This window comes from Oryctolagus cuniculus, chromosome 12, assembly GCF_051225735.1.
Source record: "Oryctolagus cuniculus isolate XC-2025 breed Fujian yellow rabbit chromosome 12, ASM5122573v1, whole genome shotgun sequence".
Classification (NCBI taxonomy): Eukaryota; Metazoa; Chordata; class Mammalia; order Lagomorpha; family Leporidae; genus Oryctolagus; species Oryctolagus cuniculus.
The window spans coordinates 89,396,885-89,417,782 of NC_142878.1; the positions used below are offsets into that span (position 1 = coordinate 89,396,885).

At 50.0% G+C, this 20,898-nt stretch overlaps 1 protein-coding gene across 1 annotated transcript; it reads left to right on the top strand.

Moving 5' to 3' along the window:
* The first annotated feature begins 195 nt into the window (after positions 1-195).
* On the top strand, positions 196-19,062 carry DIS3L (DIS3 like exosome 3'-5' exoribonuclease). Its single transcript, XM_002718183.6, has 17 exons — positions 196-740; positions 1,608-1,758; positions 3,782-3,910; positions 6,201-6,333; positions 9,277-9,453; positions 9,807-9,882; positions 10,447-10,590; positions 11,589-11,758; positions 12,592-12,753; positions 14,024-14,268; positions 14,732-14,824; positions 15,705-16,238; positions 16,815-16,969; positions 17,056-17,231; positions 17,669-17,814; positions 18,280-18,457; positions 18,549-19,062. Exons 1-17 carry the CDS (start codon positions 431-433, stop codon positions 18,810-18,812), a joined length of 3,243 nt encoding a protein of 1,080 aa, XP_002718229.5. The 5' UTR covers positions 196-430; the 3' UTR covers positions 18,813-19,062.
* The last annotated feature ends 1,836 nt before the right edge of the window (positions 19,063-20,898 follow it).

The following is a 20,898-nucleotide window of genomic DNA, read 5'->3' on the forward strand; positions in this document are numbered from 1 at the left end:
GAGGGGCTGAAGTTATCAGATTGGAAACATGCCCCCAGGTGCCCGCCCCTGGCAGTTCTAAGCATTACTTGGCCAGGGGCTGTTTAATTAGGGCCCAACGGCACCTCCAAATTCAGGATTGCTACTCATTTTACCCACATGGTTTGAATTTCTGCCAGTATAAAAGACACATGCAAGTCAGAATAGAGACTGCCTTTTTTAAGGGGGCATCGGTGGGCTGGGAGGGTTGCTGACTTATTCACCGAAACTCAGCATTCTTAGCAGCCTGATCCACACCCATGGGTGCGATAGTCCCAAAGGCGGGATAATCCCATCTGGTCGCCCTAAACCTTTCAACCCAAGAGTTTATAAACGCGCTGCCCTCCACCTTACCCCATCACTTTTGGACAACCTTCTTTCCTGAGCTCCAAGACCCCACAGCAGCAGCAAGATGAGCGACACAGATGCTGGAAGATGGCCTCGTCTCATCCACTCCGAAGAGGAGGCCGCTACGGCGGGTTCGGTGTCCGGCGCCCTGGCCGAGGGGCGGGCCTCAAACCTCGGCCTCGTCTCCGCCTGCTCGCCCAGCTCGTCGGGTTACTGGAGAACGGGCGAGGGAAACATGCTGGAGAAGACGGAGCGAGTGATCACGGTGAACGCCGTCTACCGCTGTCCGCTGCGGGTCGTGAGAGAACACTACCTGCGGCCCTGCGTGCCCTGTAACAGCGCGCTGTGCTCCCAGCCCGAGTACTGCTGCAACGGTCAGAGGCGCTCGCCGAGGGCCGGGCGGGCGGCGGGCGGCGCGGGGCGAGAGGCGCCGGGCGCGCCAGGCAGGGCCGGGAGGCGGAGCGCGAGGCCCCGGCCGCGGCACCGAGGCGAGAGAGGCCCAGGCCCGCGGGCGCCGGGGCGCTCCTCGCACGGAGCTCCCTGACGACTCCGCGCTGCCTCGTGGAAACCCCGGAGGGAGAGCCTGGCGCTCGCTCGAGCGGCCCGAGGGCCCCCGCAGCCTGCCTCTTCCCGTGCGCAGGGCGGCGCGATCCTGCGGCGGGAAGGGCCGGGGCGGCCAGCCCCACGCAGAGGCAGAGGCGGCGCGCGGCCTGCCCGCTCCACAGCGCTGACGCCGCCCACCTGGCTGTGGGGGAGAACCCGCTTCACGGCCGGGCTCGCGAACCGGGCTGGCGTGGTGGGGGTAGCGGGGCGAAGCTGGTGTGGAGCTGTGCGCGCCAGACCTTGCCCTCTGGGGTTCTCCAGTGATGGCCGGGTCCCCTCCCCGCAGGGGCACGGGGAGCGCAGCCAGGGGGCTCCTCCATGCAGCTCCGGGGCAGGGTGGACAGCCCTGCACTGCACGCGGCTTGCACCGGGCGTCGTTTCTAGGCAGCCGGCCCTGGGCTTCCCTCCAGAAGCTGGCCCTGACCTTGCGGGGCGTCCGCAGGTGGTTAACGCGCAGAAGCGTACACGCCACCCACCCTGCGGAGCCCACATTTCTCGCAGCTTCGAAACACGATGAAGCTGCCCAGTTTGGCTGAACCCCGGGCCTGTCGTTATGTACAAAGTGCCCGGAAGTTGTTTTGCCCCTGTGGATGACCTAGGGTTAAATGTTCTCTGATCTCTTCTGTTTTGTGTTTCAGTGGGCAAACTCTTACCTGCAGAGGTGACCCATTACATGGTGCCAGACAGCTCAGTTTTCGATTACTTTGAAATCTTGGAAATGCCGGAATTGAAGGGCGTGATTTGGCTGCAAACTGTGACTGACGCTCTACATTCGAAAAGAGGGTGGAGGTATGTTTGTATTGATCACCATCCCCCAGCTCCACAGAAAAGATTTGAGACTCAACCAGCATCCCATATGGGATACCAGTGCTTCAGGCCAGGGAGTTAACCTGCTGCGCCACAGAGCTGGCCCCTAAACTTATTTTTTAAAACAGCTAACCACTGGGGAAAGTGTCTATGCTTTGATTTGAGGCGTACAGCCGTGGCATGCTAACGGCATATCCAACCTCTTAATACCCCGAGTTATTAAATAAGCAGAAATTTTGGAATTTTCTTTTCAGATCTTGGTGGTAAAAAGTGAGGTGTTTATTTGTGTGAAAATGATAAATTATCCTTAAGATAATGGTCAGTTTTTTTTTAAAAAATATGCATTAGCTGGATTGTTTACAGGCTTTTCCAGATTGAATATTTTAAAATGAGTGTGAAGTTTATTTTATTCAGACACAAAGATATATTTTTTCATATCCAGGTTTAAATGCTGCTCCAGGCGTCATATTTCTGCTACTAAAATCAATTTGCTGTTATATTCCCATTGCTAACACACTGCGAGCCTTTTCAACCTGTTTTCTAAAATATTTTTAATATTAAGGATTGCTTTCCAAACCAATTCCTGTGACATTCAAAGGCGAAGCATGGGTATTTAAATGTCTTTTCTCTTGAACATTTCGAAATGAGTGAACTTGATGAAAAAGGATTGGTTTTTCCACTGCTTAGTCCTGTCTCACATATACTAAATGTGAAAACAAGGGAGGAGCAGTTAGGAAAGAGGCTTCCAGGTGACACCCTGGGCTTTCCATGTAGTAAGCACTTTTTGAGCTGTTCCGAGGCCTTAGGGCACGCAGTCTTAGTCCCTCTTACCACAAACCTGTTGACTTCCTGGGATTAGATGAAAGGAGCAAGGTTGGGGCAGGTGTTTGGTGCTTGGGATGTTCTCACGGATCAGTCTGGCTTCCTGCTGGTTTGAGCCCTGGGAGGCTGCAGGAGTGGGCCCCTGCACCCAGGTGGGAGATCCAGCTGCAGCTTCTTTGGCCTGAGCGAGGGCTGGCCATTGTGATTTAGGGAGTAAACTAGTAGATCTCTTCTGGGGTCTAACGGGAAGCTGTATGGCTGGGATCTGAAGATGTCAGGGTACCCACTAAGCACTAACTGCCCTCACCTGCTCTGTACTAAAATTAATTTATTTGAAAGAGTGACAGCTGGAGCTCCATGTCTCCCACAGGGGTGGAAGGCACCCAGGGACTTGGGCCATCACTTGGCTTCCTCCCAAGCAGCGTAAGCAGGGAACTGGATTGGGGCAGAACAGCCGGGTCTTGAAGCAGCTCTCCAATATGGACATGTACCTTGATCCCTTTAAAATAGGCAAATGTTTTCTGTGATTTTATATAACCTTAACTATTACAAAGCACCTTCTTAGAAACTGGCCCTGTGAGACTTTATCATTGATTTATGGCACAGGCTAGTGTGGCTGGGATTATCTTGCCTTTCCTAGGGCTGCCAGCAAGAAGTAAAATGTTAATGCTTCCCAAGGTACAAAAAGTACTGTACTCTGCTGGAAGGGACAGGTGGAGCTGGGCAGAAAAATCATACAAAGGCCGGCGCCGCGGCTCACTAGGCTAATCCTCCGCCTAGCGGCGCCGGCACACCGGGTTCTAGTCCCGGTCGGGGCGCCGGATTCTGTCCCGGTTGCCCCTCTTCCAGGCCAGCCCTCTGCTGTGGCCAGGGAGTGCAGTGGAGGATGGCCCAGGTGCTTGGGCCCTGCACCCCATGGGAGACCAGGAAAAGCACCTGGCTCCTGGCTCCTGCCACCGGATCAGCGCGGTGCGCCGGCTGCAGCGCGCCGGCCGCGGCGGCCATTGGAGGGTGAACCAACGGCAAAGGAAGACCTTTCTCTCTGTCTCTCTCTCTCTCACTGTCCACTCTGCCTGTCAAAAAAAAAAAAAATCATACAAAAGCTCGGCTTGGGTTAGCAAGCCCCAGCCGGAGATGGAGATGCGTGCCTGCTGTGCGCTGACTCGTCTCCCCCACGTCACAGGTACTATAACAAGCTGCGGAGCCTCCTCAAGGACCCGAGCCATGAATGCGTGCTCTTCGCAAATGAGTACCATGTTTCATGCTACCACGCTCGGGAAAAGCAAACGTTGAAGAAAGATTGGGAGAAAAGGTATGGTCATCTGCTGTGGGTTTTCATGTGGGCATCTCTTGCTGCCTCATTGGAAGTTGATCTCAATGGTATGTAAAACAGACCAGGAGTTTTTTAGGGGAACCGTGATACCAAAATGCGCATTATGTTGGTATTTTAGATATGTCATTTGAATATGTAATTGAAATATTCTAGAAATCGAAATGAGGAAGATCTAGGTAGCCAGCGGGAGTTTGCCCCAGACCCTAACTGCAGGATTATGCTGGTGATCTAGAAGGCAAAATGCAATGTTTGGGGCATGGGTGTGGGGACAAGGGGCCCTGCTTTTAAGCTAATAAGATAATCTGCTCATTTGTTGCTCATTGAGTTGTTCCAAAGTCCTAGCTAGACCCACTGAAAACTGCTAGATTAAAATTCTGAAAGCTCTTGGAGAAAGTGTGGTGGCTTCATTTAGATCCATCCTAAGCAGCAGAGCCCAGTGCAAGTGCTTAGATATGCAGTGCCTGGGTGGGAGCTATACCCAGAGATGGCGCTAGGACACGATGGCCAGCTGATGGAGTGACATGAGGGCCAGCTGCCACTGCAGAGTGGCCTCTGAGATGCCATGCAGTATGTGCCTCAGAAGTCATCCCAGGTGCAGAGGCATTGGGTTCGCTGCACCCAAAAGCTGGGACATTCCTGAGCTGTGTGGACTCTAGCGGCCCCTCATCGAGGTGAGCCCAGGGTACAGGTGCTAGGACACCAAAAAAACCCGTACCGTATAGAACATCAAGGTCATCTTTTCCTTGTACGACTGATGTGCTATAGTTCTTAAACACGTCAGTTCTGCAAAGGCACCTAGGAATGGGTATATACTGGGTGCTACTGCAGCCCCAAGTTTTCTCAGGGGACAAGACCTGAAAGGAAAAAGCATCAACAGGGACCCCTGAGGACCACTGAAGTGCTTATCTGTGCCGGCCTGCGGCACAATGAACTGGGTTTTCCTGAAACAGAGTGGGAATGCGGGGACAAGGACGCAAAGAATGGAGCCAAGACAAGTCCTGATCAAGGCTCGTTTATTGAATGAATCCAGTAGTATTTAAACATGACCAGTTGTTTACAAGAAGGAGCACAAAAGTGTCGCTCCCCCTCTTCGTGGAGGAGCAACACAGGACCCTGCGCTGTTCTTTCTGTCTGCTCGGCCCTCCCCGGGTTTGCTGCTGGTTCTTCCCGGGTTGGCTACTATCCCTTCCACCTCCGTGGAAGGGCAGTTCCCCCTGGCCACATTCCCCACTTCTGCAGGGGAGCGGCACACCGCCGGCCGGCTTTCTGGGGGGCTGCACGGGTTCCCTTAGATGTTCCCCATAGATGTTCCCGGTGCATGCCGTCTCTCTCCTCCTTTATAGTCCTCCTCCGCCAATCCTAACTCGGCTGCCCACACGCCGAGTACGCTGCTCTCCAATCAGGAGCAAGTCCTACAGTTTATTAGTTGAACTGGAGGCAGCTGTGCGGAAGCTGTTTACTTCTCTCCCAGCGCCATATTGTGGGAGAGCAGATGCATAGAATAAGTCCTAATTCGAGTAACTTAGTCTAGTCCGGATTGCTCCCCACACAAAAGATTTACATATCAAAAAGGCTCTTAAGGTTACAAAGAGTTCCCAATAAGGTTCTTAATTATTGATTACAAGGGTACAATAAAACACTGAGGTGATAAATGCAGGTTACAGATGTGACTGATTATCTGTATCATCTCTTGTGAAAGGTTTAGGTTCTTCCTGCCTCTTCCCGGAATCTCCCTAGCCCAATTGTCTGTGCCCAAGAAGTCTCCATTCATATGTTTAAGTGTAAACAAAGGGAGTGACTACCTGTGGCTGCCCACACTTATCCACGTTGGGCACTCTTGTGCTTACAACCCAGTCTTGGAAGCGCAGCCTGGGTCTGAGAACTGTGTTCAAGTACTTTGCAGCTGATTTCTGGGCATTTTCTACGGTTCAGTTTCAGACTCTATTGGATCATGGTCTATTGGATCAGTTGCTTGCAGCCTTGTCTATTTAGCCAAAGATTAACTTGTAAATCTTGTAGGCCTCCCAAGGCATCGTGTGGGGTGCTGTATGCGAGCCCTCTAGTTAAAAGGTGCTAAAATATGGCAGAAAAGAGTGTCTCAAGGAAGAAATGCAAATTCTGATTCCTCTTTGTGTCTCTCGGGGCTTATCAATATTAGAAGCTCAAAGCTTTTTGGGATGAATGAATGCACAAATGGTCTGAATAGACCAGAGGATGGCAGATTGGTGAAATTCTGGCAGTGTGAGGGCTCACCTGTGCTTTGTTCCAGGATTATCTACGCCGCGGCTTTATGGTATTATAAGCACTGCGGGGAGAAGATACCCATCATCATAGTGGCCGATGAAGATTCCACTAAGAGATACAAAGTGAAGAGCAAAGGAGTATATGTCATGACATTCAAGGTATTTCCAGCTGTGGTATACATTGCTGTGTTCAATGTGGCTCCTCGGGTCTAGATCCCTTTGGCAACACAGAAAAAGTAGAGCTTTAAGAAGTTCCATGTCTATCTTGCTACCCAGCTAATCTTCACCTGAAAATATTCAGGTGAACTCTGTCTGGAAGGCTCACAGCATTCAAGACCAGCTCAATATGCCCCTGTTGGCAGGATGCCAATATGAATCACCATTACAGTATTAGTAATGACAATGATTGACAGTCTGTATAATATTGGCAATGCTTTGGCCACCGCCGGGGCTCATTAGCCTAATCCTTCGCCTGCGGCACCGGCACCCCGGGTTCTAGTCCCGGTTGGGGTGCTGGATTCTGTCCTGGTTGCTCCTCTTCCAGTTCAGCTCTCTGCACTGGCCCAGAAGGGCAGTGGAGGATGGCCCGGGTCTTTGGGCCCTGCACCCACATGGGAGACCAGGAGGAAGCACCTGGCTCCTTGCAGCACGCAGGAGGCAATGCGCCAGCCATAGCAGCCACTTGGGAGTGAACCAATGGAAAAAGACCTTTCTCTGTCTCTGCCTGTCAAAAAAATATTGGCAATGTTCTTAGTGATGATCCAACAATAGTTGAACCTGGCTTGCACTAAGGGTAATATGTCCAACATTTATCTATGCTCAGCCATGCTATATGTGTATTCTTCAAATGGCAGAGACAAAGATCTTCTGTCCACTGGTTCACTCCTCAAATAGGTAAATGGCTGGAGCTGGGCAAGGTCAAAGCCAGGAGCCTGGAACTCCATCTGGGTTTCCCACATGAGTGGCAGGGGCCCAAGCACTTGGACCATGTTTCATTGCCTTCCCAGGTACATGAACAGGGAGCAGGATTGGAAGCCAAGAAGCAAGGTCTCGAACCTACACATTGCCTGGCATTGCAGGCAGCGGCTTGGCATGCTGTGCCTGGATATGAGCCCACCCCCAATTTCTGCATGCATTGCAGAAGGCGATTGAGATGTGAATTGAAAGCTGTCAGATCAGCTTGGCCCGGGTGCAGACGGGGGTGGCATTACCACTGACAGTCTTGAGGGTTGTTGTAGCAACACTGTTCACCCTCTGCCTTGGGTGCTTTTTTTTTCCCCACAGGCAGAGTGGATAGAGAGAAAAGGTCTTCCTTTTTGCCGTTGGTTCACCCTCCAATGGCTGCATCGCAATGATCCAAAGCCAGGAGCCAGGTGCTTCTCCTGGTCTCCCATGGGGTGCAGGGCCCAAGCACTTGGGCCATCCTCCACTGCACTCCCGGGCCACAGGAGAGAGCTGGAATGGAAGAGGGGCAACCGGGACAGAATCCGGTGCCCCGACCAGGACTAGAATGCCTTGGATGCCTTTTTAGGGAACAGGATGGCTGCTTCTAATCTCGGTCCATGTGTGCTGTCTTTGTCTGCCACATTGGCGCATCCTGCTAGGCAAAAACTTGATGACTCTCTGATCACTGGATTTACAGAAACCCTAGCTGGACTCTGAATTGTAGATTCTATAAGGGTTCCCAGGTGCATGTATTACTAAAGATTTGCCAATGGGATTTTTGTAGCCTTGCTATAAAGAAATGTTCTGGCATGCCAGAGAATTCCAGGGGTGCTAGATATTAATAGCAGTGTCATTGGTTTTTTTTCTGTTGCAATATATCATGTCTTGTCCTTGCAAAGGACAGTCGTAAAAATTACATTTCTTTGCTTTTTGAGAGAATTACTTTTCTTTGTAGTCCAGCAGTATAGAACACTTCTACTTCTCATTGTGTGTAGCATCTCAAATTGTGCCCCCCCTCAAGGTGAGTGATAGCAGAAGAAAAGATTTGAGTTTAGATGAAAGGGAAGGCCAGAATCTTTGGAGACTTGAAGTTAGATGGAGAAGCACTGAGACAAGGTGGCCCATAATGACAAGTTTGGTGCTGATAAGTGGCCAGTGACCATAGCATGGAGGCACTGAAGTGAGCATAGACAAAACTTCTGAAAGGACCAAGGGAAGAACAGCAGTTAACACAGGATCCGGAATGAATGGGAGAAATGCTGACACTGAGGACAACCTATTTGCTTTTCAATTTCAACACAGACGTGAGCTAAGACTCCATAGGAGGATTAAGCCACCACTTGCAGGGCTGGCATCCCACATGGAAATGCATGGCTGCTCTTGAAAATGCCCCTGGCAAGCAACGAGTGATGGCTGCTCACAAGGCAGATCCACATGGTGGTTCGAGGCTCTTGGATTCAGCCTGGCTCCGCCCTGGCTGTGGTCATTTGGGAAGTGAAGCAGAGGATGCAAGATCTGTGTGCTCCTGTCACTCTGGCTTTCAAATATTAGACAGGTGGAGTTAGAGGGAGACAGGTCTTCCTTCCATTGGTTCACCCCCCAAATGGCCGCTATGGCCTGCGCTGCACCGATCTGAAGCCAGGAGCCCAGTTCTTCCTCCTGGTCTCCCATGTGGGTGCAGTGCCCAATCACTTGGGCCATCCTCCACTGCTCTCCCAGGTCACAGCAGAGAGCTGGACTGGAAGAGGAGCAACCGGGACTAGAACCTGGCACCCATATGGGATGCTGGCGCTGCAAGCAGAGGATTAACCAAGTGAGCCACGGCGCCGGCCCCTCAAATAATTTTTAAAACAGCATATGAAGAGGAGCTTTTGCCTCTGCCTTCTGTAGGCCATTATGTGTAGCCATGAGGTCCATACAAAGTGCAATCGGAAAGATTTCAAGGTTCTAAGTCCTGGTCCCTAACGCCGCCGCCCTGGGCTTCCTCTGAGTCTGTCTTTAACAGGAAGGGAGAAAACCACTCAGTGGCAGCATGAGGCGCAGGAGGGGACGGCTTTCATTCCTCACCCTGCAGACAGCAGTGCCAGCCGGGAATTGGATAGTGCTACCGCACAGTTCTGTTCTGATCCTGTTTCTCCATGCCTTTGTACAACACAGGAATATCTAAATAAGTTCTATTCGGATCTGGAGGCTGCCCACAACTCATGTGACTTCATTGATGAGGCCCTATATGAAGAAAAACTGGAGAGCTTGGAAGCCTCAGGAATTAATTACAACAAATATCTCCCCCCGGACATCTTAGAGGCTGGACTAAAATCTGGCCGCTACGTGGAGGTGAGGGCTGCATGAAGAAGCAACAGCTGTGTGTTTCCTTCCCCTCCTGTCTGAGGCTGCAAACCAGATGGGAACAGGCAAGACAGGACAGTGGACGTGCTTGCAGCCTTGGGCCCTTGTCCCTCTAGGTGTTGGCTGTCCAGTTGGTGGCCACTCTGGAAAGATGCCGTTCGTTGTGTTGTGTCCTGAGCCTCCCCTGAGACCAGAGCAGGAGCAGTTTTGTAAATGTCTCACGTCACTGGTTTTGAGAGAAGATTTGTTCGGGGCTCCTGACCACGTGGATAGGTGTTAGCATTTGGAAGGAAAATAGGCAGAAAAACTGTTTACCACATTGATTTTTTTTCCGGTTTTAGGGAATATTGTATGTTAATAAACACACAAAAATGGAAGCATTTGTCCGCGTGCAGGACACCGATCAGAGTGAAGAAGGTACAGTATATAAGCCTTACGTACATTTCCACCTGACTTGATAGCACACAACAACAAGGAAGCAAAGGTGTAACTATGACACCCCAATCTCATGGTACCCAGTGGGGGGGTGTGTGGAGAGGGGTTCCCTACATTTCTACTTAAGGTCTCAGAACTAGTAAGCTGAGCTTGGATCCAAGGCTCTGTGGCTGTGGTTTAAAAACATTGCTCTGTCCTGCCTCTGTTCTGTCAGCTCCCCCAGGTTTCGAAAGGAATCCAAATGGGGGGAGACAAAAAGGTAAATAAGTTGTACTGAGATGGAGTATAGTTCTTAGTTCATAATGACCTATGGGTGGAGAAAGGGAAAAGCCTGGATAGTGCAAGGAGCATGAAATGGGTGGGAAGAGGGGCAGGAGAGGGGCAGGAAGTGGCCCCGAGGAGAGCAGAAGGCCTCCAGCCCCATCCTGCAGAAGCACAGAAGTGTGGCTCTGCCTTCAAAGGGTGAGGGGGTGAACAGGGGGACTCAGCCTCCCTGGAGTGGAAGCCCCCTTGACATCACGATTTCTCTGCTGCCCCAAACACTAGATTATGAAATCTTAATCGATGGGATAAATCCCCGGAACCGCGCGCTCCACGGAGACCGGGTAGCAGTGAAAATGTTCCCTGAATCACTCTGGAAAAGGAGAATGGGCGCGGATCACGAGGGCTACAGTGAATATGTGCCCACAGGTGAGCCAGCGATGCCACCCTGGCATCCAACCTTTGTACAGAATTGGGTATTTCTTTCTCATTAGCAATCCAAGAATAAGGAATTTTATTTAAAGTGGCAGACAAATTGTGATGTATGTACATATTGTAGAATGGCTGCATCGAGGAGGTAAACGGCATGGGACACATGGTTACCACTTTCCCCAAACAAGTTCTCATTGCATTCCAGCCTGTGCTCTGTTCGTTATTCAAAGCAGCTGCCACCTCCAGCCCTTTTGCATACCACATCGAAATACCTGGGTTCAATATAGGCTCAGATTCCAGCTTCCTTCTAATACTTGGGAGGCAGTGGTGATGGCCCAGGTCAGGTTCCTGTCACCCGCATAGGAGACCTGGAGTGAGATTCTGGCTCCTTGCTGTCCCTAGCCTTGTGGGTATTTAGGAGTGAACTAACAGATGGATGTGAACTCATTCTCTCTGCCTCTCTATAAGCATATTTAAATAGTTTAATTATTTTGAAATGAAAAGTGATAGTTCTATGCCAAGAACTCCATCAAGGTCTCCTACAGGGGTTGCACGTGGGTCATCCTCTGCTGCTTTTCCTGGGCCGTTAGCAGGGAGCTGAATCGGCAGCCAGGGCATGAACAGGCAACCGTGGGATGCCTGCTTGGCAGGCTATGGCTTCACCCAGCTATACCACAGTGCTGGCCGCAACAAGTTTATTTCTTCAATAAAAAAAGGGTGAAAATGATTTGACATTTCCAAGATACTGAAACCCGAAATCAGTGAGGTAATGGTAAAGGAAAAAGCAGGACCACTGGATTCCAAATGTCACCTCCGAACCCATAGAAAACTACCAAAATTATCCATGTAAAAAAAATCGGGCATCTACATCTTTAAAATTGCTAAGAAGGCAAATCTTCAGATTCCCTTGAATTAAGTGAAAGTGCTTGGAAAAATGGGACAGGGACAGTTAGATGGCAGCTAGATGGCTAACCCTTGTGATTTGTTTTCCACAGGACATGTGGTGGGCATTACTCAGAAACATAAGCGGGATTACATAGTAACATTCCCATCAAAGGAAGACATACTATATTACAGCAGAAAAACAAAGAAATACCTTGCTGTGCCATGGGATTATAGGATCCCCAGAATTCGAATCAGCAGGAAGCAAGCTGAAAAATATCAGGTAAAGGACACTGCACCATGGCTGCCCTGCTTCTGTCTTTGCCAGCTTCTTGATCAGTGCCAGAAAGCATTGTTAATTCCTTTGCTCATAAATTATGGATGGCATCTGGCACTCCAAGGTACTGTTGGTTAAATTCTAAATATATAGGTACCATCTATTAAGTAGTCTAAGGCTAATAAATGAAGGCTTGAGTGTCCTAGAAAGCACTCTGTAGGACAGCCAGAGAGAAAACACATTATTCTGACCAATGGAGAAGCTTCCAACAGCTGTACCTTGCCAACACTAACTAGCTTTCTTCCAGCAAGCAAGGTAGAAATACAAGCCCTGTGCCTTGTAGGGATGATGTGGAAGCTCTTCAGAGAATCGATTATCTGTGAAGGAATATAGGTGGGAGGGAAGACAAGACTAGGCACTGTCCAGCATCACCTGCCTCCAGCTATGCAGCCCACTAGCCTGGTCATTGTCTCTTGTACACCTTAAGCCCTGTTACAGGCTCCCAGAGGCCTGTTTCAATGGCTTGCTGAAACTGCTAGACAGTGAGGGTCCTGTTGACACTGATGCCCCCACCCAAAAGGACCTTAAAACTTCGAAATACCTCCTACAATCTGAGACCTAGGTTCTAGAACTTTCCCTGAACCCTGCACCATTGTGTTCACAGCTTGTGCTGCAAGTGTGCACCATACCATCTGGCAAGTCAAACTCGCCAGCAACACACCACCCTGCAGACTGGCCACCCTCTATAGAACTGTCTCTGATCTCTCGTTAGCTAATGCTTTTAATAACCCACGGAACCCTGGATGCGAGGCTAATAATTTATGTACCTTCTCCTGCAGTTTTGCAGAGCAATTATACATATTGATTCCTGGGACACGGATTCGAGGTATCCAGACGGACACGTCGTAGGAACCCTGGGAACAGGCGGAGACCTGGAAGGGGAAATGAAGTCTCTGCTCATGGAACATGACATTTCCGAGCGGCCCTTCTCTGAAGCCCAGGTCAGATTCCCGGAGGCCTTTGGTCTAACGACAGACACGTTATGCACACAGCGACCCACTGTGAAGCCACAGATAACCCTCGATCAGACCCAAGTCAGTTTGAAGTGTAGCTCTCAAATCTGTATGTCCTACAACTATGTTTCAAAGTGGCAGGTCAGTGTCTCACGGTCAGGATAGGTCCACCTGGCAATTCGAGGATAGCTGGTTGTATCCCCAGCAGAGCCCCATCTACCCATCATTCAACCCCAGCAACAGGATGCATGTCTGAGCCTTAGGTCTGAAAGCAATGCTCATTATGAAGCTTTCTTAAACTTTACAGAAAACAGAAAGCCCACAAACACAACACATTGGCTTTTCCATCACTTTCACATCATTAGAAACAGATAATAAGCTATTCTCTTGAATGTGCTATTCACTGATAGGCTCTGCCAATGTGTAATAATTAAGCAAAAGAAACCTACTTGGTTTTAAAAGTTGATGGTAAATTACTGTATTTGTGCCCCTGCATGCTCAGCCATTTGGCTATTTGCCTGTTATTTCTATTCAGTATAGAATGCTACTTCTCATTTATAGCAACATTATACGTTAATTTGGTCAATCCTTCCCTTGGTAATCTCACGGTAAGGATTACCTTTTCCAAGTCAAAGGGCATAGAATGTTGAAGTAGCTTTGTTACTTGTTGGCAGACTGTTTCCCAGCTTGCACTGCCATTAGGGGTATGAGTTTTTGGCTGATCCAGAGCTATAATTGTCAAATATTTGAGACTGCTTTATGTCGTTTAAATTTTCATGTTTTACAGTAGTATTTTGTTGACTTGTTTGGCAGCTCTTACAGAATGATTCCATAAAGTGGGTTTAGAGGTCACAGGACAAGAATTCTCTCTTCCCTGTTAGCCTCAACTAACTGCAAGCTGATGGTCAAGACAGGGACAGGGAGAGAAAGGCCCATACTTTGGTGCAGTTACACAGAGAAGAGAGGCAGAGAAGTCTTCCATCCGATGGTTCACTCCCCAGACAGCCACAACAGCTGGAGCTGTGCGGATCCGAAGCCAGGAGCCAGGAACTTTTTCCAGGTCTCCCACGTGGGTGCAGGGGCCCAAGGATTTGCCACTCCTGCTGGCTCCAGTCCCCTAACAAGGCTGGTGGGAGGTCTCCTGTCAAACCCCCAGAGTCTCCAGGGCAGGAGGCACAGCACAGGAAGACGCAGAATGGAACTGAGCCCCTGAGGGTGAGAGGAGGCGTAATGGCTGAGAAGGTGGCCTCTCTTGCAGATGGGCGAGTTGCCAGTGAACACCGCAGAGAAGCCTTGGAGCGTGGACCACGAAGAACAAGATCGGAAAGATCTAAGGAAAACACATCTTGTCTTTACAATTGACCCGAAAGGGTGTGAAGATGTGGACGACGCGCTGTCCGTGCGCACTCTGAGCAGCGGCAACCTGGAGCTGGGCGTTCACATAGCAGATGTAACCTACTTCGTGAAGCCGAAATCTCACCTGGATAAGGAAGCTAGGGCTAGGTAAGGCCGTGTGCAGGTCTTGGAATGCCTGCCACTTTCAGATGAATCTGTTGGTGCCTTGCTGATGGTTTCATCCAGGAACACCCGCCCCACACACACACCAACTAGAGAACAGTGACTGGGCCAGCTTGCCTTTCCTGTCTCCCACAAACGGGTCATGGGCTAAGTTTTCACATAGGAATGTGTTATTTTATGTAACGCATGGGGTCATTACACTCCAATTTGGTTTCCATGAGCAAGATTGATGTCAGTTTGCCTTCCCTGGAAGAATGTGCCCCCAGCAGTGTCAGAGCAAAGTGGGTACATGGGAATCATTTCATCACCCAGGCTGCTGCACTTGATGAAAAAGGCAAACAGCCATGGATTCTGGGCAGTGATTTTTGGATACCTCCTCCCTGTGGGACCCTGCAGCCCGTGGGCCTATGTCTGCTGACAGTCACCTCACTGCCTGTGTGTCTTCCAGGGCCACAACATACTACCTGCCCGACCGGCGCTATGACATGCTGCCCTCCGTCCTTAGCTCCAACTTGTGCTCTTTGCTGCGTGGTGTTGATAGGTGAGCTACGACTGTAGCCCTTGGTTCTCCTCCCCAGCCACCCTGTGTTGGTCTGTACCCGACCTGAATGCCTGATCCTGTTGCCCTAGCCTCCCTGTCCCTCCTCACCTCTCACCTCTGTTCTCTCTCTCTCTGTATTTATTTTATTTGAAAGACAGTGAATGGCAGGGGCCCAAGCACTTGGGCCAGGATCCTTTTAAACTTAGCAGTTCATGTGTCTGTGAGAATTCCACATTAATAACTGGAAATTCAGGTACTTTCCCATTTTCCTGTGATAAGCAAAGCTGCACTGAATTTTGCGTGTTCAGAAGGACAGGGAGGAATCTCAGGAGGTGGAATCTGAGTTGGGCCCATGCGTCAGTGTGACTAGGATCGAATTGCCTTCAGGGATCACACCAGGCACTTGCTCACCAGCAGTGCAGGAGAGTGCTTAATTTACCATAGGCTTGCAAACAACACCTTGTCTGCTTATCTTTGCCCATTTGATAGAAGGGTTGGAACTACATCCTTGACACTGCCACATGGTACTGGCCACTGTGCCACAGCACTGGCCCTGGCACTTGGATCAACATCCAACACCAGTCCTGGCTGCTCCACTTCCATTCCACGTTCCTGCTAGGAAGCTTGGGAATGCAGCAGAAGATGGCCATTGCCACCTGGAGACCTGATGGGATTTCCTAGCTCCTGGCTTAACGCCTGCCCCAGTTGAGGTTATTGTGGGTATTTGGAATGAACCAATGTCTGGATGATATGTCTCATTTCTGTCTAGTTGAACTAAAGTTGACCAGAAACCTGTAGTAATGTCATTTCAGTCAAATCACATTAAGGTTCAGTTCTCTTGCTACAAAGATGAATAGTGACATTGTTACTGCTTTCATAGATACGCTATGAGTGTCATTTGGGAACTGGATATGACGACCTACGAAATTAAGAAGGTGTGGTACGGAAGGTCAATTATCCATTCTACATACCAACTCTCCTACGAAGCAGCTCAGGAGCTCCTAGATGGGAACTTGAGCATCACAGGTAACATCGAAGAATTCCAGGACATGGAAGAAAAGGAGAAAGAAGACAGGCTGCAGGAACTAACATGGGCGATTGAAAAGTTGGCTGACATAGCCAGCCACTTCCGGGCGCAGCGAGGTCTTGATGGTGCCTTAGATCTGGACGGCATTGAAATCAGTGTGCTGTTAGATGAAGAGAAGAACATTCTCGACCTCGTCCCCCGGCAGCAACGTAGAATCCATCGAATGGTGGCAGAGTGTATGATACTCGCCAACCACTGGGTGGCCAGGAAAATCTACGAAAGCTTCCCCAGGCAGGCCCTGCTGCGCCGGCACCCGCCTCCACGCCAGAACCTCTTCTCAGAGCTCAAGCAGAGCGCCAAGGCCGGAGGGTTCCACATTGATACAAGGTAGGAGCGCCAGGCTGGATCACAAGCCGTATGGGATGCCAGTATCAGAAGTGGAGGCTTAGCCTGTTATGCCTCAATGCCTGTTCCTAGACCTACTTAAACTCGGGATTCTTTGTGCATCTTAGGAGGTGTTATGCTGGGGCAATAATTCTATAAAATTTATAGAAGAGTTACAGAGAGGCATAGGCAAAGAAGTCTTCCACCTGCTGGTTCATTCCCCAGTTGGTGGCAATGGCTGGAGCTGAGCCGATCAAGAGCTTTCTCTGGGTCTGCCTCGTGGATGGCATCTTCCACTGCTTTCCCAGGCCACAGAGAGAGCTGGATCAGAAGTAGAGCAGCTGTATGGGATGCCAGCCCCAGCAGGGACAATCTTAACTCGAGGGACACGTAACTCGAGTGTAATTTACTTCTGGAGCTCTAGGCTGCTGTAGTAGAGAGGAGCTGCTTCTCAAATGTGATCGTGAATGAAATACATTTCCCTACTGGCAGAGGAAGTTCTTAGAGGGGACATGAGGGTTTTCTGAAAGCATTGCCTTGTCCATGACTGGAGTAAACCAGGCTCTTCTGTTCTGTCAGTTCCAACAGGGCCCTGGCGCTTTCACTGGATAATGCGTACGACGTTTCCGACCCGATGGTCAACAAGCTGCTGCGGAACATGGCTACACTGGCCATGTCCAACGCACTATACTTCTCGACAGGCTCCTGCCGGGAGCGTGAGTTCCACCATTACGGTGAGTGACAAAGGGTCCTGTGTTGCCATAGCCTGGAGCAAGTTGTTTGCAAATCTGATCTTCAATCCTTCCGTTTCTCTTCACAGGACTCGGCTTAGACAAATATACTCACTTTACCTCACCAATAAGGCGATATGCTGATATCATAGTCCATCGACTATTGATGGCAGCTATTGCAGAAGATAAAACAAAAACTGAGTTGAATTTGTTAAGTGATCGATGTCTCGAAGAGTTGTGTGATCATATCAACGAACGACACAGGGTAAGAGATTTTTAATTCTTAGCCATTGCCTCTTGGTAAGCTGTGCTGGATACTTTGTCCTCAAAAGGTAGGAAGGTTCACAACAGACAGAACCACGGAGGTTCTGCACGAACGTTCTTCTCGTGAAATAAGATGCAGCACTGCTGTTGGACCATGCACTGTAAAATTCGCATGGTTGTTCCTGCACAGCCCCTCACAGTAGGAAACGTTAGAGAAGCTCCTCGCAGAAGAATTGTAGATTTTTAGACTTCGCATGATGGGGCCTGGATATGTTCCTGGAAATGGCCTTCCCAGGTCTAGAGGTGCGCAGACAGAACACTGGCAACAATACTGGGTGTTCCCAGGACAGCAGAGAGCAGTGGCTGTGGGAATAGTTCTCTGCTGTAACCTTGTGGAGGGGATCCGTGACCAGGCCCTGGGCCTGTGGCTTCTTACAGGCTGCGAAACTGTGCCAAAGGCAGGCAACGGAACTCTTCCAGTGCCATTTCTTTAGAGACAAAGATGCAGACCGAGATGAGCGCTGTGTCGCCGACGGTATCATCTACGCCTTCCGGGACACCGCTGTACAGCTCTACATCCCAAGGTATGTCCCATCTGCTGCAGTAGGTAGTAAGAAAGCCTGCCTCAGCTGCAGAGAGCACACACAGTACATCAGACAAGTATTAAACCACTGCTTCTGGAGGTTCCAGATACACATATTGTACTCATGACTATAAATATAAAGGCAAGAGGAGATGGGAGAACAGTGCACCTTCTAACTCCATGAGGATCATACTTTCCTTTTCATATGAAAGAGGATGCGAACTAGGTCCTCCATGCACTCATTCCCACCCAAAATGGCCACAATTGGCCAGGATCTTGGGATATATTAAGCAGTAGTCATTCACCTGCTCCCCAGCAGGGAAGTGGAATACCTGGGACTCGAACCAGCACATCCAATATGGGGTGCAGGCAAACACTTGTTTTGCTTTCAATATAAAAGGAACACTGTGTAGGTAAGTGTAAAATCTGCATACTAAGACTACTGTCTTACCTGTCAATGATTCAGGTATGGGATTAAAGGAACCGCAAATCTGAAAACCAAAGATGGCTGTGTCCTCCATTTTGGGGCCAATGGTGAAAAAATTGGCTGGGTCCCAGGAGCACTTTGGAGGTCACACAAGCAGGCAGACTGTGTCACATCCAGCGGGCAAGGCGTCACTTTCCGGATTTTTGAGCATGTTACGGTAAGGCAGTATGTATGCTGTGTGTGTGTCCTTTCCAATGGGAAGTACAGAGAATGCAATTCAGGATACACCTCTTCTCTTCCTGTGACAGGTAAAAATATCTGTACAAGCTCAACAGTATCATCCCAATAGCCTACGACTAGAAATACTAAGCAAGAAACCATACTTGGACCCAGAGGCAAGGCATACTCCCAAAAGCTCCCCATCACCCACGAGAGAGTTAGTGGAGGAAAACAGCAAAGAAAACATCCCTGAAGAATACAGGCAGTTTCAGCAGACAAAAGGAGAGAGCCTCTACACTCTGCTGGAAGAGATGAAGAATCTAGCGATCCAGGACATTTCGAACAATCTATGAAACTTTCAATGTCAGGATTGACTATTTTTACATTTACTGTACACATTATTTGTACAGGATTAACAGTAGTACATATTGTACTGTTATAATTTTGTAACCACCTCCTGTTGCTATGGAGACAACTTCAAGTGCTGTATCTGCTTAAGATGCCCTGGGACAGTGATCAATTCTGTGTGCCCTCATCTTCCCAGCGATCTCTTGATCTGGCATATGTTGCCATAAATAATAAATGTAAAATGTATTTATTACAGTGTGTTGTCAGCTTTTTATAAGGGCACAATCTTTGGGAATACAATGGGACAGTGCCCTGATGTGGGAGCACTAGACAGAAGCAGTGCTACTTGTCTTTTACTAGCAGACCTGATCTATGATGGCAGCAGCTGGGGGAGGGGCAGTCCGTGAGGAGGGGAGGTGGGGAGGGTGAGCTGGGAACATCCGTCTGGAGCAGGACGCTGGGGACACAGCTGTGCTTCGCGGAGTGTGTGTACGTTCCTGTCTGCAAGTCACCCTCCAGCAAAACCATTACTAGAGAAAAAAATCACGGAATCTCCAGAAATCAACAGAAATGAAGCCAGACTGATCCCAGTAGAGTGTTTGTTCTGTTTTACTTTTTATAAAATGACAGGATAACATAAACCTTTTTTGCTTTCTTTTTTTTTTTCTTAAGATTTATTCTTTTAATTGAGAGGCAGAGTCACAGACAGACAGAGGGTAAGACCAAGAGAGAGGTTTCCACCTGCTGGTTCACTCCCCAAATGCCCACAATGGCTGGGGCTGGGCCAGGTGCAACCCAGGAATCTGGAACTCCATCCACGTCTCCAACATGCATGGCAGGGGCCCAAGCACTTGGGCCATCTTCTGCCGCTTTCCCAGGCCCTTAGCAGGGATCTGGATCTGAAGCCGCTCAGGACTCGAGCCCACGCCCGTATGGAATGCCACTGCCACAGGCAGAAGCTTAAACTACTATGCCACAGAGTCACCCCTCCCCGCCTTTGTTTTGCTCTTTTAGAAAAAATATTCATTTGAAAAAAAGAACAGAGAGAGAGGAGACCCAGAGAGAGAGGGCTCAGCCAACTGTCGGTTGACTCCCCAAACGGCTGCAACAACTAGTCCTGGGCCAGGTCAAAACCAGGAACCAGGAACTCCATCTGGGTCTCCTACGCAGGTGCAGGGGCTCGAGTCTTTGGGCCACCTTTCACAGCTTTCCCAGGTGCATTAGAGGGAGCTGGATTGAAGTGGAGCCGCTGGGACTTGAACCAGTGCTCTGATGTGGGATGCAGATGTGAGAACTGCAGTCTGGGGCCAGCGCCATGGCACAGTAGGTTAATCCTCCACCTGCAGTGCTGGCATCCCATACGGGCCCTGGTTCAGTCCCAGTGGTTCCTCTTCCAATCCATCTCTCTGCTGCGGCCTGGGAAAGCAGAAGATGGTCCAAGTCCTTGGACCCCTGCACCCACATGGGAGACCCAGAAGAAGCTCCTGGGACCGGCGCCACTGCTCACTAGGCTAATCCTCCGCCTGCGGCGCCGGCACACCGGGTTCTAGTCCCGGTCGGGGCACCGGATTCTGTCCCGGTTGCCCCTCTTCCAGGCCAGCTCTCTGCTGTGGCCAGGGAGTGCAGTGGAGGATGGCCCAAGTGCTTGGGCCCTGCACCCCATTGGAGACCAGGAGAAGCACCTGGTTCCTGCCATCGGATCAGCGCGGTGCACCGGCCGCAGTGGCCACTGGGACTTGAACCAGTGCTCTCATGTAGGATGCAAACGTGAGAACTGCAGTCTGGGGCCAGCGCCATGGCACAGATTAATCCTCCACCTGTGGTGCCAGCATCCCATTTGGGCCCTGGTTCTAGTCCAGGCTGCTCCTCTTCTGAGCCGCTCTGCTATGGTCTGGGATAGCAGTGGACTTGCGTGGGAGACCGGGAAGATGCTCCTGGCCTGGCCCTGGCCATTGCGGCCATCTGGGGAGTGATCCAGTGGATAAAAACTAAAAGCTTGCTTGAAACTGGCCGGTTCAAGTCCCAGCTGATCCACTTCTGATTCAGCTCCTGGCTAATGTGCCTAGGTAAGCAGGAGAAAATGGCCCAATT

Excerpts from the sequence above, each read along its gene's own strand:
- DIS3L (XM_002718183.6), top strand. The coding sequence starts at position 431 with ATGAGCGACACAGATGCTGGAAGATGGCCTCGTCTCATCCACTCCGAA. Across the intron at positions 741-1,607 it reads GCCCGAGTACTGCTGCAACG|TGGGCAAACTCTTACCTGCA; the intron begins GTCAGAGGCGCT and ends TTTGTGTTTCAG. Across the intron at positions 9,883-10,446 it reads CACCGATCAGAGTGAAGAAG|ATTATGAAATCTTAATCGAT; the intron begins GTACAGTATATA and ends CCCAAACACTAG.